Genomic DNA, 25,750 nt, shown 5'->3' on the forward strand with positions numbered 1-25,750 from the left:
TGCCTGAAGAACAACCCAAGTGCAACAACATTTTCGTTATTGAACTTCGAAAGAAAGTTCCTGCCCCGAATTGTGGCCAGGATGGAAAATCACAACGATAAAGTCCTCTCTCTTGTAAACAGCCATCCTGAGGGAGACCCTTGGAGCTCTTCTGTACCTCAGTGCCCAGCAGCTCCCTTGGAGCAGAGCCTCTCAGAGCCAGCGAACACTCCCGTTTGCTGCACTGGGAGGACCAAGGCAGGAGCCTGGGCTGATCCCCCACTCCTCGAGGCTCAGCCTTTCACCCCTTGAGAAGATGCAAAGGCACCAATGTGAGCCCTTCCCTAAGCTCAAGGGGGATTTTTCACAGGTATAAATATACCTTGTACATGCGCTGTACATACACCTGCATGTGCACCTGTATGAGCACCTGTACACACACCTGTACACACCTTGTACAAAGTCTTTAGCTCTGTGTGTGTGTGAGTGTGAATGTGCTACAGCAAATGTCCCAGAAATATTGCTCTCAGACTCTTAAGTCCTTTCGATTCCTAAGTCAGGCCCCTACATGAGTTGCTGTTGTGCTACAGGAAATTCTATATGAATCCTTTGTTAAATGGTTTAGCTTAAGCTGTTGGTTCAGTGCTGTTAAGCTGAAGTGCTGTGAAATCTTTAGGCCTGAAATGTCATTCAAGTCCAGGGCCCAGTTTAGCAAGGGAGTTCCCTCTGACCCTTAAATGGGAGGGTCTCTCTTATTCCTTTGTATCCTTACTCTTTCCTATCCTTATCCTTCAACCCCCTCATTCCATGTAGATAATTTTTGGGTTGATTTTGGCTTTTACACAAAACTTCCTTCTGTCAGTGTCATCACCGAGGGTTTGAGCCACCTTAAAACTCTCATTCATAACAGGAGCTCCGACTGAGAAACTGTGGGATGAGAAGCCCTGGGAGCAGCAAAGGAAGAGCAGGGAATGTTTCTCAGGGTGTTCAGGAGAACACGGAGAGACGGAAGCATTGGCAAAGTCTGGCAGCTGCCAAGAAGCATGCCAAGTGTGCCGGGATGGACTGGGCATCATGGAATCATGGAATCATTTGGGTTGGAGAAGCCTCTGAGTCCACTGAGTCCAACCGCTCCCCAGCACTGCCAAGGCCGCCACAACCCAAGTGCCACATCCACGTGGCTGTTAAATCCCCCCAGGGATGATGACTCCAGCCCTACTCCGGGCAGCCTGTGCCGGGCTGGACAGCCTTTCTCAGGAGGAATTTTCCCAGTATCAAACCTACACCTTCCCTGGCACAACTTGAGGCTGTTTCCTCTTGTTCTGACACATGTTACCTGGGAGCAGTGCCTGACCCCACCTGGCTGCCCCCTCCTGTCCCTCTGGGGTCCTGCCCTGCTCCTCACTCCTTGTCCTCAGGCTGAGTCCCCCCAGCAACTTCAACCCCCATGTCGCCAGGGCCTGACCCCCAGCTGCATTGTACTGGGGACACCGGGACATGGGGACACCAAGAGATAGGTGACATTGGGACAGCCCATCCCTAGAGGGTCCCCCTAAAGCACAGGCCAGAGCCGGAGCCATGGGAGATGAACGAAACGGTTTATTAACAGCAGGACCAGGACAGGGCCTCAGCCACGTGGGGAGGGGACAGGGGGGTCTGGGGGTGCCACGGGCAGGGACTGCGGTTCCTGGGGGTAGGGCAGGCAGGCATGGTGGCTGGTGGCATCTGGGGACGGGCAGGGACAGTGGCTTGAGCAGGTCCGGGCGGGGGGACAGACAAGGATAGTGGCTCAGGAAGAGCCTGGAGGTGCCACGGGCAGGGGTGTGGTTTAGGGGGTCTGGGGGTGGGGACAGGCAGGGACAGTGGCTCAAGGGGGGTCTGGAGAGCTGCTGGCGCTGGCGCTGCCCCTGCCTGCGCGGCCGTAGGGGTGATGGGGGCACGAGGAGGGGGGGCAGTGTGGCAGGGGGGCAGGACAGGACGGAGGGGGCTTCAAAGTGCTTCCAGTCCACGTTCAACGCAACGGGGGGAGGGGAAGAATCGTATTCACAGCAGGGAGAGTGGGGAACTGGGGGGGGTGTGGTGACAACCCCTGTCCCAGTGAGCCCCGTGGGGCAGGAACCGGGGCCACGCAGAACCACTGGGGGGGCACAATGAGAACAGCAACAAAACCGGCTACAGGGAGGGGGGGCTCAAACCCAGGAGGCTGCACGGGGCAGAAGGGGCCGGGGGAAGCTACTCCTTGGCCCTGCCGATGATGGCGAGGATGTAGAGGAAGATGTTGATGATGTCAGTGTAGAGGTTGAGCGCGGCGAAGATGTACTCCTCAGGGCTCAGAGCCAGCTGCTTGTTCCCCAGGATCAGCTGCGTGTCCACCGCCAGGAACTGTGGAAAAGGGGGTGTTGGAGGGAGCCCGGAGCTGGGAGGCACCAGCAGTCCCCCAGTTCCCCCCACAAACCAGCCAGGCACCCCCTGAGCACATCCTGCACCACCTGTCCCCACAGCTGCGCTCACATTCTGAGTCCCCACCAAACCAGAGCACCCAGGGGTCCTGGTGGCACTGGCCCCCCGGAATGGGGGATCCTGCCCCCTCAACTCACGCAGGTGAAGAGCAGGGCCCCCAGCGAGGCGTAGATGATGTCCACGATGCGGTTCCGGATGAAGATGCAGAGGATAGAGAAGAGAATGAGCACGACGAGGCAGATGATGAGGACGCCCCGGCATGAGGTGAAGTCATACTTGGTCTGTGGGGAGAGGGGGTCAGCAGAGGGGTCAGACCGCAGTTTGGAGTCCCCAGACCCAGCAGGAAGCTGAATGGGGGATCATACACCCCATTCAGAGCCCCTCATGAGCCAGCAGGGAGTTGATGGGGGCTTGTACACCCCGCTGGGAACCCCCAGCTGGGAGCCAGGAGGGTCATACCCACTGCCTGGAGAACCCCAGCCAGGAAGCAGGGGGGTTGTAACCCCAGTTTAGAGCCACCCAGCCAAGGGCAGCCCTGGCACTGACCTGCAGGGAGAAGATGACGACGGTGAAGCAGACGACAACGGTGATGCCGACGGCCATGATGACGGCGTCAGTGTCGTAGAAGCTGGCGATCATCCCCACCATGTAGGACAGGCTGACAGTCAGGATGGACTGGGGGTAAGGGGGAACCCGTCAGGCTGGTCAGCACCCCCAAACATATTCTGCCACCCACCTTGGCCTAGCATCCCCAAACCCACCATGTGCCCTGGGCTCAGCACCCCCAAACTGACCCCAGCCTGGCACCCTCAAACCCACCCTGTGCTCTCCAGTCTGGCATCCCCAAACCTGCCATGTGCCCCGCAGCTCATCATCCCCAAACCTGCCCCGCTGACCCCCCCCCAGCTCATCATCCCCAAACCTGCTCCACCGACTCCCCCCAGCTCATCATCCCCAAACCTGCCCCGCTGACCCCCCCAGCTCAGCACCCCCAAACCCACCCTGCCGTATGCCCCCCACACACACACCCCACCATGTGCCTCCAAACTCGGCACCCCCAGACCCGCCATGTGCCCCCCTGGGCCAGCCCCCAGCTCACCAGGGACACGAGGTTCCAGGGGTGCTTGCGGCGGAAGTCGCCGCAGCAGCTGAGGACAATGAGGGAGATAAAGAACACGGCATAGGACACGTAGTACGTCCACACATTGCGCTGCACGAAGCCCCGCACGCCTTTGACGAAGGTGAAGACGGTCACGAAGGCGAAGGTGACGGTCAGCTGCAGCGTGAGCACCAGGAACACCTGGGGACAGGGGCAGGTCACAGGGGGCCCCCATCACCCTGTGCTCCCCCCTAGAGCTCCCCATGTCCCACCTTGCGGATGAAGGCCTGTCGGATGCTCTTGTCATCCCAGTGCGCTGACGGGAAGTCCTGGTTGTCATAGTAGGAGGGGGGCCCGTCCTCGTGGTAGGTGCTGTGCAGGGGGGCTGTGGGGAGGGAGGGAGGGACACCACTGAGTGGGGCTGGAGGTCCCAGGGGCATCCCAGGGGCCATGGGGAGCAGGGCTCTGTGCCCTTCAAAGCCAGGCGCCACAGCTGACATGGCTCCGGGCAGTGTCTCCCTACCCAGGGTCATGGCTAGCACCATCCCCAGTGGGCAGGGCCCACCCCAAGTGCCCCCCAGGACACGTGGGGCAGGAGCCAGGATTTCTAGGGGAATCCCCTGTTGCTCCACTCAGGACCCCTGAGCTGTGTGACCTGCCAGACCCACCCTCAGCATCCACACAGCTGAGCCACAACAGGGACAGTGCTGCCAAAACGGGTCCCTCCTGCAGGGGAGCCGCCAGGGCTGCCGTCAGTGCCCACACACCTGGAACCCACAAACTCCAACAGGAGCCAGAGGGGAGGATTGTATATGCCATTCAGAGCCCCCCAGCAAGGAGCCGGGGCAGTTGTACACCCCCCTGGGAGTACCCCGTAGGGAATCCAAATGGGGAGCCCCCAGGCATGAGCCACACACTCATTTGGAGTCCCCCAGCCTGGAGCATACCCCCTGCCCCCACTCCCCCCTTCCTTCCCTGGTACTTACAGTCCTGGTCGCCGGGGACCATGGGCTGGGGCTGGGCATAGGGCGGCTGCCCGTAGGGGCCCTGGGGGTACGGCCCAGGTGGTGGGTATGGCCCTGAAGGGTATGGCCCGGCGGGGGGGTACGGCCCTGGTGGCGGATATGGCCCTGGCCCCTGCGTGAAGCCTGGCTGGGGGTAGGGCGCAGGGGCGAACTGGGGCTGGGGGTACGGGGCGACAGGGTAGGGGGGCTGCGCGTAGGCTGGGGGGGCTGTCGGCTGCTGCCCCGCGAAGCCGTCACTCGTCACCAGGAAACTCTTCTCGTGGGACATCTTGTCCCGCAGGCTGCGGCCGCCTTTGTGCTGGGGAGGGGGAAGAGGGGATCAGAGTCAGCGTCATCAGCCCCTGTGGCTGTCACTGTCCTCCTCCTCAGCCCCCACAGTCATCACCCCACTATGGCTATCACTTCCCCACAGCCATCATCCCCCACCCCCACCACCCTCCCCAGCCATCACCTCCTCCTCACAGTCATCACCCCTCTCCCCATCACTTCCCAACAGACATCAAACCCCCACAGCTATCACCCCCCTCCGCATCACCACCCCCATGGCGTTGCCCCGCCATAGCCACCATCCCACTCCTCCTCACACCCACGGCCATAAGCCCCTCATGGCTGTCACCCCCAATGGCCATTACCCCCTCCAGATCACCCCCACATGGCTGTCACCCCCTTTCCCAATCACCCCCCCCGCACCTGCAACCCCTCAGCTCGCCCTTCAGGCAGCCCTGGGGGTCCCCAGCCAGTTCAGCACCACAATGTGGGAGTCCCTGTCCCCAGCAATGCCCCGGGATGGGGGGTCACATCCCGCCCCCCTCCACCCCAGGCCCGCACAAGATGGCGGCGGGGCCGTTGCCATGACAACACACCCTCAGACGGGGAGGGGTGATGTGCGGGGCCGCTGTGCGGGATTCGGGGGCCCAGGCATGGCGGGGGTCGGTGTGCGGGGTTGGGGGACCCGGCCATGGCGAAGGGGCCGTTGTGCGGGGCCGGGGTCTGCCGCGGTTGCCGGAAGCGGTGCGGGGGAGCCCCGGCGCTGCCCCATTGCCCCCCCCCAAGCCGGCATCGGGAGCCGTGGGGTCCGGCCAGCCCTCGCCCCAGCCCCACATTCATCGGGGCCGGGCGGGGGCTACGCCGCAGCCCCGGGGCCGCCCCCGCTCCCGGGGCCCAGTTACAAAACCGGGCAGTGCGGGAGCGGCGGCTGCGCCCTAAGCAGGGACCGCGCACTCGCCGGTGCGGTACCGATGCGGTGCCGCGGCCTGGCAGTCAGCGGTACCGGGCCCGTGGGGTACCAGTGCGGTGCCGCTGCTGTCGCGGGGCCGTGCGGTGCCGCAGGCCCCGGGCCCGACCAACGGGCAGCGCCAACCGCAGCCGCCGCGTGACGGCCCCGCGCCCCGGGCGGGCGGCGGGGAACGGGGGGGCTCGGCCCTGCGGCACCGCGGGGGCGGCACCGGGGACAAAGTGCAGGGGGGCAGAGGGAGCCTGGGCGGCTCCCCTGGGGGAGCACGGTGTGTAGGAGGCATGGGGGCTCCCCCGTGAGGCGCGGGGTGTGCGGGAGACACTCGATGTGCGCGGCACGGGGGGCACCCTGAGCAGGGGGCAGGAGGCGCACCGTGTTGTGGGGGGATACCCCGGGGGGCATGGGGTTCAGGCACTATGGGGAGCACGCTGCATGCGGTGCTAGGGGGGGTACAGGGGTGTCCACAGCTCGTGTTGGGGGAGGCACAGGGTGCGGGGGCCCGCAGTACAGGGTACCGTGGGTGCAGGGGGTGTTTACATCACAGGTTGCGGGAGCGCGAGGGGCACGGTGTGCAGGGGGCACGGTGTGCAAGGGTGGCCGCATCACGGATTGCAAGGGGTGCCGGGGATGCGGGAGGTGCAGTGGTGCCCGCAGCACGGGGTCTGGGGGGTTCTAGAGGTGTAGGGGTGCCCGCAGCAGGGGTTGCGGGGGTGCCCGCAGCACGGGCTGCGGGAGGTGGAGGCGGGCGGGGGTGCAGGTACTCCCGCATCACGGGTTGCGGGGGTGCCGCCGCCCGCCCCCCCGCCGGTTCTCCCGGAGCCCCGTAAGCCGCTTTGCCCTGACGGTCGGTAAAGCCCTGGCACGGCCTATTTACGGCAGCAGCGAGCCTAATCCCCGAGCGCTGCCGCGGAGGGGCTCCCAGGGGACCCCTCCCCTGTGCCCGTGCCCGCGGGGTCCCCCTCGGCCCCGCTCCCCGCTCCCCCCTCCTGTTACACCCCCATCCCCCACCGCTCTCCGCACGGAACCCGTGCGCTGCGTAATGCGGCAGCGCGGGGTGGCAGGGAGACCCATGCTGGGGGGCGGCGCCGGGGTCTCTGCGCCCCCTCCCACCGCCCGCCCCCCGCCGGAGCCCCAGGACCCCCACGCCCCCCGCTCACCGGCCCGGCCGAGCTGCGAGGGGTCCGCTTACTGCGCGCCGAGGGGCGGGGCCAGGGCGGGGCGGGGCCTGGAGAGGAGCAAGGCAGATGGTGCGCTGGACCCGCCGCTCCCCGCGTAGGATAGGGCGGGACTTGATGGAGGGCGTGGTCTGGGGGCGTGACGCGTGGGAGGGGCGGGGCCTGGCGGCAGAGCGCCCCCCTGTGGCGGCAGAGCGGCGTCACCCGCCCTGCCCCGCCGTGTCACGCGTGGGGCCGGTCCAGGGTCCCCTGGAGACTCCCGAGGCCAGCCACGCGTCCTCCGGTCACGCGCGGGGCCGGTCCGTGGTCCCCTGGAAACCTCTGGGGCCGATCACGTGTTCCCCGGTCATACGAGGTGTCAATCACGTGTCTCCCGATCACGCGCGGGGGCCGGTCCGGTGTCCTCTGGTGACCCGTGGGGCTGGTCACGTATCCCTGTGTCACTCTTCGGTACGGTCCCGTGTACCCAAGTCAGCCGTGGGGCTGTCCCCATGTTCCCTGGTCCCGTCTGGGGTCAGTTCCGTGTCCTTGTGTCACGCGTGGGGCCGGTTCTGTGCCCCATGGTCACGTCTGGGGCCGGTTCCCTGTCCCGTGGTCGCGTGCAGGTGATGGTCATGTGTTCTCTGTCACGCGTGGGGCCGGCTCTGGTCATATCTGGAGCTGGTCCTGCGTCCCCATATCACACGTGGGAAAGTACCATGTCCCCACGTCATCTGTGGGGCCGTTCCCGTCTTCCCGTGTTCTGCGTGGGACTGTTCCCGTGTTCCCAGGTCACACACGGGGGTGGTCTCGTGTCCCCCTGTCGCGCAGGGGATGGTCTTGTGTTCCCCGGTCACGCGTGGGGCCGGTAACATGTCACCATGTTGCACTTGGGACCGGTCCCGTGTTTCCCCCCGTTACGCGTGGGGCCGGCTCCGTGTACCCCCGTCACGCATCGGACAAGCCCAGTGTCCCACTATCACGCGTGGGGCCGGTTCCGTGCCCGCTGGTCAGGCGCGGGCGACGACCACGTGTCCCCGTGTCCCCCGTGGGTACGGCCCCGTGTCCCCACCCCGTTCCCGCCCCCGCCCTTCCCCTTCCCCTTCCCGCCCCGTTTCAGTTTCGTTTCGCTGCCAGGGCGGGGCCGCGCGGCGTCCGGTGCGTGGGGGGTCCTGCCCCGGGGGCCTGGGGTGGGTCCTGCCCCGGAGAGGTGGGGGTCCTGCCCGGGGCCGTGAGGGGTTGCCGGGGTTATGGGGGTGGGGGCTTTGCCTGGGGGACGCCCCGGGGCTGGAGGGGTCCTGTCCGGGGCTGTAGGGGGTCCCGACCTCGGGGGGTGCAGGGCTTGGGGTGTCCGATGCTACGAAGGTGCGGGGAAGGATGCGGATGTGAGGTTTGGGGAGGGGTTGAGGTCACGCGTGGGTGCAGGGGTGTCCTTGGTCCGGGGAGTCACATCAGTGCTGAGGGGAGTGGGAACAGAGTGGGTAGAGCAGCTGAAGGGGATTCTATCCCCTCCACAACGTGTGGGTGTCCCAGGATGGCAGGGGGGTGCTGGAGGTGCAGGGAGTCCCTCCGGACACCCCAGAGGAGCTGCTGGTCCTGTACTTCGAGAGCCAACGGTCCCGTGTACCCAAGTCAGCCGTGGGGCTGTCCCCATGTTCCCTGGTCCCGTCTGGCGTCAGTTCCGTGTCCTTGTGTCACGCGTGGGGCCGGTTCTGTGCCCCATGGTCACGTCTGGGGCCGGTTCCCTGTCCCGTGGTCGCGTGCAGGTGATGGTCATGTGTTCTCTGTCACGCGTGGGGCCGGCTCTGGTCATATCTGGAGCTGGTCCTGCGTCCCCATATCACACGTGGGAAAGTACCATGTCCCCACGTCATCTGTGGGGCCGTTCCCGTCTTCCCGTGTTCTGCGTGGGACTGTTCCCGTGTTCCCAGGTCACACACGGGGGTGGTCTCGTGTCCCCCTGTCGCGCAGGGGATGGTCTTGTGTTCCCCGGTCACGCGTGGGGCCGGTAACATGTCACCATGTTGCACTTGGGACCGGTCCCGTGTTTCCCTCGTTACGCGTGGGGCCGGCTCCGTGTACTCCCCGTCACGCATCGGACAAGCCCAGTGTCCCACTATCACGCGTGGGGCCGGTTCCGTGCCCGCTGGTCAGGCGCGGGCGACGACCACGTGTCCCCGTGTCCCCGTGGGTACGGCCCCGTGTCCCCACCCTGTTCCCGCCCCCCGCCCTTCCCCTTCCCCTTCCCGCCCCGTTTCAGTTTCGTTTCGCTGCCAGGGCGGGGCCGCGCGACGTCCGGTGCGTGGGGGTCCTGCCCCGGGGGCCTGGGGTGAGGTCCTGCCCCGGAGAGGTGGGGTCCTGCCCGGGGCCGTGAGGGGTTGCCGGGGTTATGGGGGTGGGGGCTTTGCCCGGGGGGACGCCCCGGGGCTGGAGGGGTCCTGTCCGGGGCTGTAGGGGGGTCCCGCCCCCGGGGGGTGCAGGGCTTGGGGTGTCCGTGCTACGAAGGTGCGGGGGAAGGATGCGGATGTGAGGTTTGGGGAGGGGTTGAGGTCACGCGTGGGTGCAGGGGGTGTCCTTGGTCCGGGGAGTCACATCAGTGCTGAGGGGAGTGGGAACAGAGTGGGTAGAGCAGCTGAAGGGGATTCTATCCCCCCCCACAACGTGTGGGTGTCCCAGGATGGCAGGGGGGGTGCTGGAGGTGCAGGGAGTCCCTCCGGACACCCCAGAGGAGCTGCTGGTCCTGTACTTCGAGAGCCAGCGGCGCTCTGGAGGTGGCCCTGTGCAGAGCTGCCAGCGCCTCGGCCCCCTCTTCTTCCTCACCTTCGAGGACCCCCAGGGTAAGTACAGGGAGGGTCCCAGTTCTATCTGGGAGCACTGGGATGTGGTGTGGGGAGTCAGTCCCAACTGGGAGCACTGGGATGGGGTATGAGGGATCACAGTCACAACTGAGAGCACTGGGATGGGGTGTGTGGAGGTCACAGTTATAAGTGGGAGCGCTGGGATGGGGTGGGGGATTCCAGACCCAATTGGAAGCACCGGGATGGGCTGTAAGGGATTCGCAGTCCCAACTGGGAGCTCTAAGATGGGATCTGTGAGGGGTCCCAGTCCCAGCTGGGTGCATTGGAATCGGGGTGTTTGGCAGTCCCAGTCCCAACTGGCAGCACTGAGGTGGGCTGTGGGGGATTCCAGCCCCACTGGGAGCACTGGGATTGTTTTTGGGGGTCCCAGCCCCACTGCGGGCACTGGGATGGGATTTGGGGGATCTCAGTCCCACTGGGAGCACTGGTGAGCAGTGCTGTGTCCCCAGGGATGCTGGGTGGGCTCTGGTGATGCCCCCCCACCCCAGTGACCCCCACATTCCCTCCCAGATGCACAGAACGTGCTGACCCATGGCAGCCACCAGCTGGGGGGGGAAAAGCTAGGGGTGCGCCTGGCCCCCCCCTGGGACCCCACCCGCCTGCTGCTGCGTAGCCTCCACCCCAGGACCCCCCCCGAGCACCTGGACCTCCTCCTGGAGACCGTGCTGGGGGTCTCCCCTGGCACTGTCACACTGTGCCAGGGCCGCACATCTGACTGGGGGCTGCTGCACCTGCGGGACCCCCTCACCCCGCAAGGTGGGACCAGAGCTCATGGGGGGACACCAGGGCTTGGGGGGGTAATGGGGTGGGTATGCTGGGGGTGGGGGCACAGAGGGCCAAGGTGATGTGGTGGGTTTGCCGGAGGGGGGGCAATGGGGTGGGGGTCCCAGGAGGTTGGGGATGCAATGGGGTGGCAGTACTGGTGGGCAGGGGGGCGATCGGCTGGGCATCTGAGAGCACCAGGGTGGTATTTTGGTGTGTGTGGTCTGCGGGGCACCCAGCGCCCAGACGCTACTGTGGGGGCGGTGGCACTGCCGTGGGGTCCCTGTTGTCCTGTGGTGCCAGTGCTGCTCATGCCGCAGAGCTGGCGTTGGCAGAGCAGCGGGCGCAGCGCCGGGGGCTGGTGCTGCTACGGGTGCCGCAGACCCCCGCAGTGCTGGTGCGGGCGGCGGGGCCGGCGCTGAGCCGGGACCTGCTCGAGCTCTACTTTGAGAACCGGCGCAGTGGCGGTGGCTCTGTGCAGGAGGTGCAGCTGCTGCCGGGCGGGCACAGGGCCATCGTCACCTTCCAGGAGCTGGCAGGTGAGCAGGCAAGGAACCCCTGCTGGTGCCAGGGGGAGTTGGGGGGCCCGGCTGGGTCACTGCCTACCCATCTATCCGTCTCCCTGCAGCCGCTGAGCGGGTGCTGCAGAGGCCACACCGGCTGCAGGATGCAGTGCTGGAGCTCACCCCCTACTATCCCTTCCTGGAGCTGCTGGAGGGGGACACAGACCCTCCCCTGGACATGGACCCCCACCCCCTGGACACAGCTTCCCCTCTGGACACAGCCCCTCTGCTGGACAGAAATTCCCCACCAGACACAGACCCTGCACCAGACACAGACCCTGCACCAGACACAGCCCCCACAGTCCCAGAGCCAGCAGCACCAGCAGAGCTGCGGACGTCGCACCCAGTGCCAGTGCAGCCATCAGCCGCCTTCCCCAGCAGGGACAAGGACATGGAGGGGCTTGAGGCCGTGACTAACCAGGACCAGGGCCTGGAGCCAGTGTCAGTGGTGGCCCCAGAGTTGGTGGCTGCGCCGGTGCCAGTGCCAGCGCTGCTGGCGCAGGATGAGGTGCTGGTGCCAGCAGAGCCAGGAGCACTGCAGTACCTGCAGTGGCACTACCAGGACCTGCTTGGCAGCATCCCTGAAGTGTCCCTGCTGCCTCTGGAGGGAGGGGACATCGCTGGATTCCGGGTGAGCTGCAAGCAGGGATCTGGACAGGGGTATGGGAAAGTGTGGGCAGGGGTGCAGGTGTGGTGTGGGCAGGGGTGCAGGTGTGGTGTGGGCAGGGCTCCATGCGGTGCTCCCACCTCCCCGTGCTCATGGCGCATTCTGGTGGTGGCTGCCGGCCCCATGGTGATAACTGCACTGCCTGCACTTCTGGCCAGTGAGTGGGGAGCCAACCAGGTGCCAGTGCCCAGGTGCTGAACCCTCCATCCTTCTGATCACCTCCTGACAGGTAAGCGGGGAGCTGGGCCGGTGCCAGGCAGCAGCGGATTTCCTTCAGAGCCTGCTGGGCTCTGTGGCCTCGCAACCCGTGATGCTGCACTTCCCCGGTGTTGCCCGCTTCCTGTGGGACCTGGATGGGCAGAGCCTCCTCCAGCAGCTGGAGAGCCGCTTCCAGTGTGTCATCCACCTGGATGGTGACCCCTGGAGCCCCGCAGACCCACAGGTGCAGCCTCGTGGGGTTGGCAGGCGGGTGCTGTTGTGCCGGTCCCTGCTATGCCAGAGCAGTGCCGGTGATGCCATCTCTTGGTCTCTACAGCAGGAACTGGAGGAGCTGCTGCCCCTGAGCCACCACTGGGACCCCCAGCCCTCAGCGCAACACCCCTGGCACCAGGACCTGCCTGAGGGCGGTGATGCTGCTGCTGCTGATGATGATGGTGACAGTGATAAGTTTCACTCCAGCATAGGTGAGAGGCGGGGGGACTGCTCCAATGCCCACTCCCCCTGTACCATGGTGGGGCTCAGGGGCCATGGATGGCTCTCCCCGAGGCCGTGGTGGGGTCTCACAGTTGATGCCCTGCTGCTCCCACAGAGGAGATCAGGGAGCTGCTGGCAGTGTTGCGCCCTGACGAGGCCGACGACCACGGGGACCCCAGAGTGTGGCCTGGTGCCGTCCTCAGCAGCGAGTGGGACCCTGATGCCAAGTTCCCTGACACAGCTGATGGGAAGGGTGCCGGGGAGCCGCTGTTGGGCACTGGGGTGGAGGAGGAGGCGGAGATGGCTTTGGCCATCCAGTATTCCATGGAAAACATGCGGCGTGAGGAGGAGGAGCTAGCACGCGCCACTGCTCTCTCCCTGCGCTCCTACTGCCGGGAGCAGGAGCAGGTGGAGGAGGATGCTGGGCTGCTGGCCGCGCTGGAGGCCTCGCTGGAGGAGGCACTGGTGGCGGCAGACACGACGCAGGTGACAGTGTTCTGCTCCTTTGAGGCGGGATGTGTCGGAGGTGCCGCAGGAGCTGGAGCGGGCGCTGGCGGGGCACCTGCGGGTGCAGGAGGTGGAGAGTGAGCGGCTGCGGACACTGCCGGCCGCCGGCCACCACGCACTGGCCCTGCTGCAGCGCCGGCATGCCGTGCACCTCAGCCTGCGCGGCAGCACCGCCACGCTGCACGGCTTCGCCAAGTACACAGCCGCTGCTGCCCGCGACCTCGACGTGCTGCTGCGGCGCCGGCCGCTGGTGGAGCACAGTGCCACTGCTGTCACCACTGCCACCGCTGGTGCCGCACACTGGGTGCGCTGGGACCCCTCCGGCACTGTTGTCCCCTACGCCCCTGAGGCGGCAGCGTTGCTGGAGCAGGCCTGGCTGCGCCGGGAGCGCCGGCTGGACCTGGTGCTGGACGGGCGGCCCTTCACTGTGGACTTGGAGCGCATGGAGGAGTACGACATCGGCAGTGCCCGCGCTGTGCCTGTCTGCCGCAGCCAGCCCCCAACTGAGAGTGCCCGCTGCCTGCTTGGTACGTGCCGGTGCTGTGGGCCTGGCCCTGTCCTGTGCTGCGCCCATGTTCACCATGGCTGTATCCAGCAGGGCTGGAGGTGCCAGGGCTGGAGGAGGAGGTGCGGCTGATGCCACTGGCCGAGGACTCGGAGGAGTTTGCTGACACTGTGCACCATTTCTATGGGACACTGGAGGAGCTGCACAGCCGGATCAGCGTTGTGCAGGTGGGTTTGGGGACATGGGACTCCTTAGGGTGCCCCCATGGCAGAGCAATGACGCTGCGGTGCCTGGCAGGTGCAGAAGCTGATCCACCCGCTGCTGTATAAGCAGTACCAGCTGAAGAAGGGCAGCGTGGAGCGGGCATGTGCCGATGGCACCACCGCGGAGCGCATTCTCTTCCACGGCACCACCAAGGCCTCCAGCCGTGAGATCTGCCTGCACGGCTTCAACCGCAGCTTCTGCGGCAAGAACGGTGAGTGCTGGGCAGATGTGGGATGACGATGTGGGCACAGTGCCCTTGGCATGGGAACAGAGCGCCAAAGGGAACCATCAACATGGGAACAGGGTGCTGATGTGGGTGGGATGGTGTCAGCCTGGGAATGGGGCACCAAGGTGGAAACAGAGCCATCAGCATGAGAACAGGGCACCAAGGGGGGCACGGTGTCATTGGCATGAGAACAGGGTGCCAGTGTGGGCATTGTGCTGACAGCATGGGAATAGGGCGCAGGCACCGTTGGCATGGGAATGGAGTGCTGATCCAGGCATGGTGACATTGGTGTGGGAATGGGACACAGCATGGAAACAGGGTGACAATGGGGGCACGGTGCTATTGGCATGGAAACAGAGTGCTGAGGCGGGCGTGGTGCCATCGGTGCAGGAATGGGGTGATCCTGGGAGTGTGGTGCCATCAGCATGGGAATTGGAATGCAGGGTCAAAGTGGGCACGGTGCCATCAGTGCTGAAATGGGGTGTTGCTCCATGCATGGCACTGCCAGCACACGTCCCTGGTGCCCCAGCTGAGCCCTGTCCCCACAGCCACGCTCTACGGCCGCGGCGTGTACTTCGCAGCGCGTGCAGCCATCTCAGCGCGGGATCAGTACTCGCCACCCAGCGCTGACGGCACCAAGTTCATCTTCGTGGCCAAAGTTCTGACTGGAATGTTTGCGGCTGGGCGGCGGGGGCTGCGGGCACCTCCACTGCGGGAGGGGGCCAAGGGCCCCCAGCGCTACCATAGTGTCGTGGACAACCCCCAGCGGCCCGACATCTTTGTCATCTTCAACGACACCCAGGCCTACCCCCAGTATCTGATCACCTGCCGCCGCAGGGATCCCCTCTGACCTCCCTGAGCACTGGTTGTGCCGGGGGGGTCCTCTTTTACCCCTCTGAGCCACCTGGCACTGGCTCTGCCAAGGGGGCACCTCTTGAGCCCCCCCAACACCAGCTCTGCTACAGGGGCCTCCTTTGACCTCCTGGCACTGTCCTTGCCCCTGGAACTGGCTCTGCCAAGGGGGCACCTCCTGAGCTGTCTAGCTGCAGCTCTGCCATGTGGTCCCCCCCAACCCTCTAGAGCCCCCTGGCACCAGTGCCACCATGGGGGTTTCAGTGTCCACCCCCACACCAGGTGCTCAAGGAGTGCCTGCCATGGGGGCTCAGGGTGCAAGGGGATTCCTGCCCTGCTCGGGGACTCAGAGCGGGGGGGTCCCTACCTGGGCACACTCCTGGGTGCCCTCATACCAGGGCAGGAGTCCGGCAGGAGGACTTGGGATCACCAGTGTGATGCCAGCAAAATTGGGAATAGAACTGCAAATAAAACTGGGAATAAAATGGAGCCTTTTATATAGCTGAGACTGAGGGGAGACTCTGTGTGGGGGTTCCAGTCCTGGCTGGGAGCACTGGATTAGGGGAGGTTATCAGTCCCAACCAGGATCACTGGGATTAGGTTGAATGGGGTCCCAGTCTCAGCTGGGAGCACTGGGAGGTGGGGTGAGGCATGGGCTGTGTGGGGATGCTGTGTTCCCCCGTGGGGTGGCTGGATTGGGTGGTCACTCTGGGCCACCCCAGGGCTGGACTGGGTGCCTCCTGCACCCCTACCTGCTTCCTGCTCTCTGCATCCTGCCTTTTCCCTGCCTGCTGCCTGCTCCCCACTTGCTGCGTGCATCCTGCTCCCTGCCTTCTCCCCTGTCCCGCAGGCTACCCCCCGAGCTGTGCTGGGGGATACCCGGGTGCCCACCCTGCGGGTGTGGGCAGGGCCCCTGCCATGGGCAGTTATGGTGCCCATTGAGCAGGACCCTCAGGCAGGCAGCAGGGGGGTAGGGGGGGACACAGCTCCCCCAGGCATCTCCACGTGCCTGTTTTGCCCCAGGTCACAGGTGGGCAATTGCGGGACTGGGGTTCTTGGTGGCACCCGCACCCATTTGGGAAGCCCACACAGAGTGGGCACGAGTGTGACACCAGCGGCTCCGGCCCCGCAGGCACGGGCGGCTCCGGGGCAGGGCCGGCCGTGGCACCGCGCCGGCGTGTGCCAGCCCCGCTGACGTGTGCCAGCTCTGGGATCCCCGGGGGCACCGTGCCAGCCGTGCCAGCCCCGCGCACGTGGCGCCGAGCCCGCTCCAGGGGGAGCCGCCAGCGGACAGAGGTGAGAGGGACGAGGAGTGCAGAAGGGGTCCTGGCCACGCACCCACCCCCCGGTGGGGCCCAGCGCCCCCCGCCCCGCGGGTGACCCGGGCTGGGAGCGCCCGGCGCTGCCGGTGCCAAGCGTGCCGGACCTTTGTCCCTTGGCGCCGAGGGGCCCTCGGGGCCCAGTGGAACTGAAAGGGGCCCTTTGTCCGGCTTTGGCCGGGGGATTCGCTCCCTGCGCCCGAGTCTGGACGGGCACATGATCGCGGCAAGAGCGGCTGCGCCAGCACCGGATCCGGACCGGACGGACGGAGCGAGCGGCAGCTCCGGTATGGATGCAGCCAGAGCAGACTGGGGGGTCTGAGCTGGGGTCCTGTCGAGCTGGGAGGGGACCCCGACCTCGGCACATTAGGTGCGACATCACACTGCCCTGGTCTGGGGTCCCTGGGGGTCTTCACGCCACTCCAGTCTGCGGTCCTCGGTGGATGCGACTGCGCCGGGGCAGTTTGGCACGCTCTGCCCCCGATGGGCTGGGGCTGGGGCGGCTGTCCCGTGCGATGCCGCGCTAGCGGTTGGATGGGGAGGGAGGCAGCAGGAGGCATCGGGAGGCACCGGGAGACATCAAAGCCCCCGAGCCCCCCCAGTACGTGTGTGCGTGTGTGTGTCTGCGCGTGAGTGCGCGCGTGCACGTGTGTTCCTATGCGTGTGCACACAGCTATGTTTGTGCTGGTGTGTGCCATGTGTGCCTAAAGGGTGGGGCTGGTCTGGGCACATACTTGTTCACCCGTGTTCACACCCAAGAGTGCATGTGCAGCGGGGGGTTGCACACACGTTTGGGCAGGCATGTATGCACACTCACATCTGTGCGTTCAGGCACGTGTGTGACTTGTGTGTAGGGTGGGTGGGGTAGATGGGTGTGTGCACATTCGGGGGGGGTGTGTGTGTGTGAGTGCCTGGGAACATATGCAGGTTGGTGCATGGGTGTATGCACAGGTGTGTACCTGCAGGAGAGCGCACACACGTCTGCGTGGGCATCCACACCTATCCATGCCATCGGGCACCTGGAAGCTGATGACTCTGTCCTGTGGCACTCGCACTGGAGGGTTCCTGGGCATCACAAGGCTGGGGCCAGCAGGCAGCACCAACTCCGGTTCTCAGCATCGGCTCCAGTTCCCAGAGCAGCTCCGGCTCCCAACACTGGTTATGGTTCCTGGTACCAGCTCCAGTTCCTGGTACCACTCTGGTTCTCAGCACCAGCTTTGGTTACGGCACTAGCTCCAGTTCCTGTCACTGGCTCCAGTTCCCAGCATTGGCTTTGGTTCACGGCACAGGTTCTGGTTCAAGGCATCAGCTCCATTTCCCGGCACTGGCTCTGGTTCCTGGCACCAATGCACAACTCTAACTCCAGTTCTCAGCACTGCCTCTGGATCAAGGCACTGGCTCTGGTTCCTGACACTGGTTCCCAGCACTGGCTCCTGTTCTCAGCTCCCCATCCACCCAGGGGCCCCTTGGCTCCCAATGCCTCCCCAGCTGCCAGACTGGGTCCCTCCTGCAGCACCAGTGGCTGGAGCCAAGCTTTGTCTTGTGGCCAGGGGAAAGGCCAGTGGCCAGTAAGGTTGTGAGCTCCATGCTGGAGCCACGCCCGAGCTGTGCCAGGACCCTGCCAGAGCTGTGCAAGGCCCATTCCAGGGCTCCTGTCTCTTCCCTCTGCCACAGTGGCTCTGCTGGGGCTCTGGATGCAGCAGCTGGAGGTAGCCCGTGCCACAAGCAAACATTATGCTGCCCAGGCTGGTGTGCCAGTGATGTGCCTCCGATGTGCCCATGGTGTGCCAGTGATATGCCAGTGGTGTGCCTGCAGTGTCCTGGTGATGTGCTGGTGATGCATCCACGGTGTTTTGGTGATGTGCCAGTGATATGCCTGTGGTGTCCCTGTGATGTGCTGGTGATGTGCACGCACTTGTGTGCCTAGCTGAAGCTGGTGGGGAGCTGGAGCTGGTCACGCCTCGGTGCCTCCTGGGTGGGATGTCCTGGGTGTCCCTGAGCAGTGCCGGGAGCACCAGGAGTGCCGGAGTGCCAGGGACTCACTTGTGGGAGCGCAGGATGGGACCAGCTTTGCTTGGAACACTGGGTGGGATTCACCCTCTCTCAGTGGTTGCAGTGGTGAGGGTTAACTCTCTCCATATTAGATGTACTGGGTGCACTGGTCAGTTAACTTCTGTATGCTCCATGTACTGGGAGCACTGGTGAGGGTTAACCCTCTGCATATGGGTGTACTGGGTGCACTGGTCACAGCTAACCATGCTGGGTGTAATGGGAGCACCGGTGAGGGTCGGGCCCTGTTGCTGGCTGTACTGGGAGCACTGGTCGAGGTTAGCCCTTTCCATACTGGCTGCACTGGGAGCACTGGTCAGGGTTACCCCCGATGATGGGTGCGCCGGTCAGGGTTAACACTTCCTGCACCGGGTGCCCCATGGGGGTGCCCCCTCCCGCGGGGTGCGTTGAGTGCGGAGGGTGGGGCGGCGAGATAAGGCCCCCCGCTCCCCGCCCCCGCCCCGCCCCTGCCGCGGAGCCGGGGCCGGTGTCGGTGCGGGCGGAGCCCCTGGGGCCGTTCACCCCCTGGAGCCTCCGCGGTACCGGTGCCGCTGCTCCCACCCCGTGCCGCATCCCCCCTGGAATCACCGTCGTTGCCGGTGCCGTTTCCCCCCCCGGTCATGCCCCCCTGCCGCGCCCCGGCGGACATCGCGGCGCACGGTGAGTCCCCGCGCGTAGAACCCTCCTCACCCACCCTCCCGTGGGGCCGGGAGCGGCGTGAGAGCTCCAGGAGGGGGCTGCGGGGATGCTGCAGGGCGGGGGTGGAGGGGGCTGCAGGAGCCTTGGGGGCTGGGGGTTGCGGCGTGGAGGATTGTTACGGGGACTTGGGGTGCGGGGGGTGCTGTGCTGGGGGTGCGAGGGGCGTTTGGCGGCTGAGGCTCCAGTCCCCGGGGCGGGGAGAGCTCGAGGGGCGGCGGGGTCCCTATGGGTGCCTCTGTGGGTGGGGGGAGGCGGCGCGTCAGGTTCGGGGGCGGGCTGCGGGGGGACGTGGGCGATGGAGCCGGTGACTCAGGCTTGGCACCGGCGCGCGCGCGCTGCCCCCACGCCCGCCTCACCTGTCCCCCACTCCCGCCCCTCACCTGCCCCCACGGCCGCACCAAGCCCGCCCCTCACCTGCTCCCTCCAGCTGCCCCCCATCTTTTCCCCACGCCCACGCCCCGCCTGCCACCCCACTGCCGGGGGTGCCGGTGCGGTGATGCCTGTGGTGCCGGTGATGCCGGCGCCGGTGATGTCGGGGTCCGGGGGTACCAGGAGGGCCGGGACCGGTGATGTCAGGTGATACTGGCGATGCCGGGGCCGGTGGCTCTGCCGTGTTCGGAGCTTCTGCAAATGGCGCCTCGGCAAACGCCCGGTGCTGCCGGCTCCCGCGGGAACGAGCCCGAGCCGATGTCACGGCTGCGGCAGGGCCGGGGCGGAGGTGGGGTCGCGGAGTTGTCGGGATCGCGGAGGTGCCGGAATGCCGGAGGCAGGATCACGGAGGTGCCAGGATGGCGGAGGCAGCGGGATGGCGGAGGTGCTGGGATGGCAGGGGCGGGATCACGGAGGTGCCGGGATGATGGAGGCGGGATGGCGGAGGTGCCGGGATGGCGGAGGTGCTCGTGTGGCGAGCGCAGGATCACGGAGGTGCCGGGATCACGGAGCCATCCCCGCCACTGCCAGCATTCTCCATCCCGCTCCCCCGGGAGCGTTCCTGGCACTGAGGGGCTGCGACCGGCACCGGCCCGGCCGAACCTCGGCAGCTGCCGGCCCGGCCGAACCTCGGCAGCCGCTCCCGGAAACGGAGCCGGCCCGGCCGCTGCCACGGTGCCAGTGCGGTCTTGTCCCGTACGGCTTCGATCTGGTTGTTCTGCGGGTGCCCGCACTGGCTGCGGCGGCACCGGCAAGGGAGTCCCACGGACGAGTTCTCGGTGCCCCCGCGGCCGTCCCGGTGCCGGACCGGTCATCACCACGGCTCCCTGCCTGTCCCTTGGCCGCGGTGGCCCCGTGCTGACCGTGGCCCTAGCGACACTGCCCGGCACGGCTCGGCATAGACCCCGCTTCCCTGGAGCTATCCCGGGGGGTCCCGGCTCTGCCGCGGGGCTGGAGCGTGAGGGGGCTGTCGGTGCTGCCAGGTGCCGGGGGTTCCGGTGCCGGGGGTCCCTGACGCCCGAAGGAGGGCGGTGGTGATGCCGGGGGTCTCAGTGCCGGCGGTCCCTAACGCGATCCCTCTGCCGCAGGAGCCGGGGTCGGCGGGCAGCCGGGAGCCGGCGGCGATGGCGGAGGAGAGCTCGAGTGGTAGCAGCGGCTCGCCCGGCGCCGGGGACACGCTGCCCTGGAACCTGGGAAAGCACCAGCGCTCCCAGCGCGCCAAGGCTGCTGCGGGCAACGGGACAGTGCTGGACCCCGCCGAGAGAGCCGTCATCCGCATCGCAGGTACAGCCGGGACCGGGGGGCCGGGACGTTTCTGGGGGTCTCAGCATGCTCAGGGGGTTCCAGCGCAGTGGGATGAAGGGGCCGGAGGTGTCCGGAGGACCGTGAGGCGATGCCGTGGGGTGATGTGGGAGCTCCGTGCTAGGCCGAGGGACCGAAGGGTGATACTGGGGCTGGGAGCTGTGCCGGGGCTGGGGCAGGGGTACCGCCATGCAGGATGCCGTGCCGAGTCGTGCTGAGCCGAGCCGTGCCAGTACCGTGCCGAGCTGAGCTCATGCTGGTCCGGTCCGAGCCGAGCCGAACGTAGCCCTGCCATGCTGTGCCGAGCCAAGACGTGCCGTGCTGGGCTGTGCTGGGCCGATCAGTACTGTGTTGTGTTAAGCTGAGCCAAATAAAGCCGTGCCCATACGGCTTCCAGTGCATCACCATGGGGCACCCAGTGTGCTTTCACAGCGCTCAGCGTGTCCCCCCCATACAGCACTCAGCCCCCCCTCCCGGGCTATTTCCGTTACACCTCCCTGTCCTTTCCTCGCCATTCCTTCCCCCCATCCCCCTTCGCTCGGGTTTCGGGGCTTTAATCTCTATTTTTAGGGATGACGAGGCCCTGTCCCACGGGGCCAGTGTCACACGCCCCCCCAGCTCGCCCACGGCTGTGACTGGGCTCCGGTGGGGGTTGGTGGGGGACGCTGTGGGCCCCCCCCAGTGCCACACAGGGATGGTGGCACTGGGAGATGGAACTTTAAAAATCCCCCGGTGCTCATGGGGCTGCTGTGGGGGCCCCGGGGGGGCCATGACGTCTCTGTCCTCACCGGCTGGGGGCACCCAGGGATCACTTTGAGGGGCTGACCATTCACTAGGAGAGGGGGCATCTCATCTGCCTCTCGAGCGAGGGTGGGGAGGTCAGAGTGCAAGTCAAAGGAGTCCCTGTGCCAGCTGTGGGGTCCACCAGGCACCCTTCCATCCCGTCCCTTATCATCTGCGCCCCCCACTCCCCAGTGTTCCCCATCACTGCGACCCCCGTCCCTTATCACTCACCCCTGATCTCCTGTGCTCCTCTGGGCACCCGTGGGTGCTCCACAGCCGGGGCTGGTGGTGTCGGGGTTCGGGCAGTGCTGTGTCCCCAGCACTGTGTGACCTGTTTGGGAGGTGCAGAGGGTTCCACCTGCCCCATCCCCCATGGGGTGCTGCGCCCCATAGCGTGTCCGTGCTCCATGGGGTGCCGTGTCGTGGGTGCCCTGCCCTGTGGTCTGGCGCGCGTCGGGGCGGTGTCCGGCGGTTCCTTTAAAGGGCTGGGCGGGGGCATGTCCCGTCCCCTGTCCCGTCCCTTGTCCCGTCCTGTGCCCGTGCCCAGCCGCGGGGTGCGGGGCCGCCAAGCTGCCGGACACACCGGACACGCCGGGCACGCCGGGCACGCCGGACCCCGGCCCCGGCCCCCTGCTCTTGCCCCCCGCCGCCGCCCCCGCCGCCATGGCCGCCGCCGGTCCCCCTGCTCCCGAAGAGCAGGACTTCATCCAGGCCTACGAGGACGTGCGGGAGCGCTACAAGGGTACGGGACCCCCACCCCACCGCGGGCCGGCCGGGGGGGCGCCGTGGGGCGCCGGGCGCGGGGGGGCTGCGGGGGAGCGCGGCCGCTCATTCCCATAATTGGGCACGACGGGCGCCGCCAGCCCCGGCGCGACCGGGGGGGTGAGGGGGGCCGAGGGACACGGAGTGGCACCTCGGACCCCGAGGGGAGCCCCCCCGACCGCTGCCCCCACCGGGGACTCGGTGCCCGCGGACTGGCAGGGGGCTGTGCCCGCCGCCCCCCGGGGTCAGTGGTGGGGCAGGGGGGTCCCGTTGGGAGGGCTGAGGACAGGGGGTGTTGCCGGGGGGCTGGGGCCGGTGGAGAGTGGGCACGGGCGGTGGGGGGCCGGCGGCTGTGGGCAGCGGAGCTCCAACGCTCGTCAGTGGCATTGGTGGTGGTATCATGGCATCTGGGGGTAAAGGCCCACGCTGGGTGGTGGGTCAAACCCCACTGTCCACAGTGCCCCCCGGTGCCTGCGTGTGGCCGAGGGGGCTCCGGTGCCCCGGCGTGGGGCCGGCAGTGCCCGCAGCCATGCCCTTACATGGGAGCGGGTACTGCCTGCGGGGGGGCAGCCCTCCCCTCCTCTTCCCGGCACCGGGGGAGTCCCGGCTGATCCCGCTGCAGGGTCCTTGGGATGAGGTGTTGTGTCTGCTCCCGCCAGGGCAGGACACCAGTTCTGGGGTGATGGGAATGGGTACCCTCAGCCTGCAGCCCATTTGGTGCCACCACCAGTTGTGCCACAGCTCAGGTGTCCCCTGGGAGAGACCCCAGTGCAGCCGGTGCTGTTTTGGGAGGAGCTCAATACGTCTGACCCTGGTAGGTCCCACCACGGTCTGGGTGCCACCACTGGCAGGGATGGCACACAGTTTGGGACCCGGTATCCCTCAGTGGTGCCAGGGCACCAGGGGACTGGTCAGTGTGGCTTGGCTGGTGGTCCTGGGCAAATGGCAGGGGTTCGGTATCACTGTGTGGTCCCACCTTGCTGGGTGCTGCCAGGTTTGTTGTCACCATGTAGTCCCACCTTTCCGAGTGCTGGTGGGTTTAGTGACATGGGGTCTGGGCTGAGAGTTTGGTGTCAACATGATCTCACCTCACCAGGTGCTGGAAGGTTCAGTGTCACCATGTGGTCCCACCTCACTGTGTGCCAGAGGGTTTGGTGTCATGGGCCCCCAGGCAGGTGTTTGGTGTCACTGGGTAGTCACACCTTGTCGGGTGCTGGCAGGTTTGGGATTACCACCTTGCTGGCTGCTGGCGGGTTTGGTGCTCTGGGATATAGAGTGGATTTAATGTTACTGTGCAGTCACCCCTCACTGGGTACCAGTGGGTTTGGTGCCAGCTTGGTGAGTGCTGGTGTGATGCCATGGGTCCCAGAGTGAGGGTTGATGTAATTTTGGGGTTGGTCACCCCTTGCCAGGTGTTGGCAGGTTTGGAGCCATGGCCCATGGGGTGGGTGTGTGTGCCATCACGGCTGGACAGCAGTTGGCCTGGAGGGGACAATGATGTTAGGGCTGAACTGTGGCAGCTGGGAAGTGTCAGCTGGCCTTGGGCTCTGCCACATGCAGTGACATGGTGATGGTGGGTGCAGAACCTGTTGGGGCTGGTGATACCTGCCAGTGACACTGGCATGAGCCAGCCCTGAGGCTCAGAGCCCAGAGGGATGTGGCACCTGCTCTGCCAGGGATGTGCTGGGGGGCACAGGCTGGTGCTTGCCACTGTCTGTAGGCCAGGGGCTGGTGGAACTGTTGGTGACCCTGGAACAGGACCTGGTACTGGTGTACTGAGGGTGCTGGGATCCCCAGGTGAAGTGGCTGTTGGGGTGTTTGCCGGATGCCTCGTGACTTCTCTATTAGCTGTTATTGTAGCACAGTGCCCAGTGGGGGAAACCAGGCTGGGGGACACTGTCACCCCTGGCACCATCACAGCTACCACCATGGCAGCCAGGGCTGTTCCCCAGGGCTCAGCACAGTGCTCATCCACACAGGCTGTTCCCTGTCAGGGGTCAGCTGGGCCCCCAGAAGCACCCAGCCCTTCACTGGGGTGGCAGTGTGGTGGCCATGCCAGGGTCCCTCCCAGTGTCCCTGGAGCTGGCTGGTGGTCATGGTGGCCACAGTACAGTGGCCGTGCTGGGGACCCTCCTGGTGACCCTGGGGCTAGATGGTGGCCACAGTGACTGCAGTATGGTGCCACAGTCCTGGTGTCCCTGGGGCTCAGAAGATGGCCAGTGGCCACAGTGTGATGGCTATGCCTGGGTCCTTCCCTGGTGTCCCTAGGGCTTGATGGGTGGCCAGTGGCCACAGTGGCCACAGGGCAGAGGTCATGCTGGAGTCCCTATGTCCCTGGGGTTTAAGGGCTGTCCAGTGTCCTCAGTGTGGTGGCCATGGTGGCACAGTATGGTGTCCATGCCATGGTCCCTCCCAGTGTCCCCAGGGCTCAGGGGCTGGCTGCAGTGTGGTGGCAGGGTCAGAGGCCCTCCCAGTGTCCCTGGGGCTCTGGGGGTGGCTGTGGTGTGGTGGCCAATGGCCACAGTATGGTTGCCATGCTGGATCTCTCCCAGTGTCCCTGGGGCTCAAGGGGTGGCTGGTAGCTGTGGTTTGATGGCCATGCTGGGTCCCTCCTGATGTTCCTGGGCTGGCTGGTGGCCACAGTGGCCACAGCGTGGTGGCCATGCCGCAGTCCCTTCTGCTGTCCCTAGGGCTTGGAGGGTGGCTTGTGGCTGCAGTTTGGTGGCCGTGCTGGATCCCTCCCACTGTCCCTAGGCTGGCTGGTGGCCACAGTGGCCGCAGCATGGTGGCCATGCCGCAGTCCCTTCTGCTGTCCCTAGGGCTTGGGGGGGTGGCTTGTGGCTGCAGTGTGGTGGCCGTGCTGGGTCCCTCCTGGTCCCCAAGGATGGCCGGTGGCTGCAGTGCGACGGCCATTCCTGGCAGGACTGGGGGCTGCTGTGGCCATGCAGAGCTGAGGCTGAGGCCTGGCACTGCTGCTTGGCACCATGCCAGGGGCTCCTGCCAGCACCCCCAGCCTGTGGTAATGGTGCCAGTGGGGGAATCAGGGGGCTGTGGGGCAACCCTGCCCCCCTCAAGGACAGAAGCACCCATCGCACTACTGTCAGAAGGGATCTGCATCCCTGCCCTGGGCAGAACTGGACTGGTGCCCCAGTCCCTGGGGATGGGCCCCAGTGGCAGGGGGGAGGGGGATGGGTGAGCATGGGGGTCTGTACTGGATGGAGGGTATTGGTCATGGAGGGGCTGCTGTGTGTGCTGGATAGTGGGTGAGGGGTCTATGCTGGTGGAGGGGCCGTATTGGTGGGGCCGGAGGAGCTGTTCTTTTGGGGGGTCTATGCTGATGTGGGGATCTCTGCTGTAATGAGGGGTCTGGGCGGGCCGTGCTGCTGGGGCTCTGGGCCGTGCTGAGGGGGCTGCGGGGCCTGTCCCAACCGACGTGTGTGCGTGTGGGGGGGCGGTGTCGGTGCCGCAGGGGCGGGGGGCTGCGGCGGGGGCGGGGGCGAGGCGGGGCCGGGGCCGGGGGCGGGACGGACCCGCCCCGGGGCTGCGGGACCGGCCGGCA

At 66.2% G+C, this 25,750-nt stretch overlaps 2 protein-coding genes across 2 annotated transcripts; one reads left to right on the top strand and one right to left on the bottom strand.

The window, feature by feature from the left end:
• Positions 1 to 1,556: 1,556 nt before the first annotated feature.
• Positions 1,557 to 7,099, bottom strand: GRINA (glutamate ionotropic receptor NMDA type subunit associated protein 1). The gene is made up of 7 exons (XM_050331098.1): positions 6,955 to 7,099; positions 4,525 to 4,861; positions 3,811 to 3,923; positions 3,539 to 3,739; positions 2,986 to 3,114; positions 2,577 to 2,720; positions 1,557 to 2,361 (listed from the first exon to the last, which is right to left on the bottom strand). The coding sequence occupies exons 2-7, from the start codon at positions 4,829 to 4,831 to the stop codon at positions 2,212 to 2,214; spliced, it is 1,044 nt and encodes a 347-aa protein (XP_050187055.1). The 5' UTR covers positions 4,832 to 4,861; positions 6,955 to 7,099; the 3' UTR covers positions 1,557 to 2,211.
• A 2,403-nt stretch (positions 7,100 to 9,502) lies between these two features.
• On the top strand, positions 9,503 to 15,454 carry PARP10 (poly(ADP-ribose) polymerase family member 10). The gene is given in 11 exon segments (XM_050331104.1): positions 9,503 to 9,788; positions 10,320 to 10,565; positions 10,892 to 11,110; positions 11,200 to 11,765; positions 12,031 to 12,243; positions 12,337 to 12,484; positions 12,610 to 13,004; positions 13,006 to 13,528; positions 13,600 to 13,733; positions 13,804 to 13,981; positions 14,545 to 15,454. Coding segments are annotated over 11 exon segments (3,084 nt in total). The 5' UTR covers positions 9,503 to 9,628; the 3' UTR covers positions 14,847 to 15,454.
• The last annotated feature ends 10,296 nt before the right edge of the window (positions 15,455 to 25,750 follow it).

Source organism: Myiozetetes cayanensis, unplaced genomic scaffold (genome assembly GCF_022539395.1).
Source record: "Myiozetetes cayanensis isolate MyiCay16 unplaced genomic scaffold, myiCay2020 scf48, whole genome shotgun sequence".
NCBI lineage: Eukaryota > Metazoa > Chordata > Aves > Passeriformes > Tyrannidae > Myiozetetes > Myiozetetes cayanensis.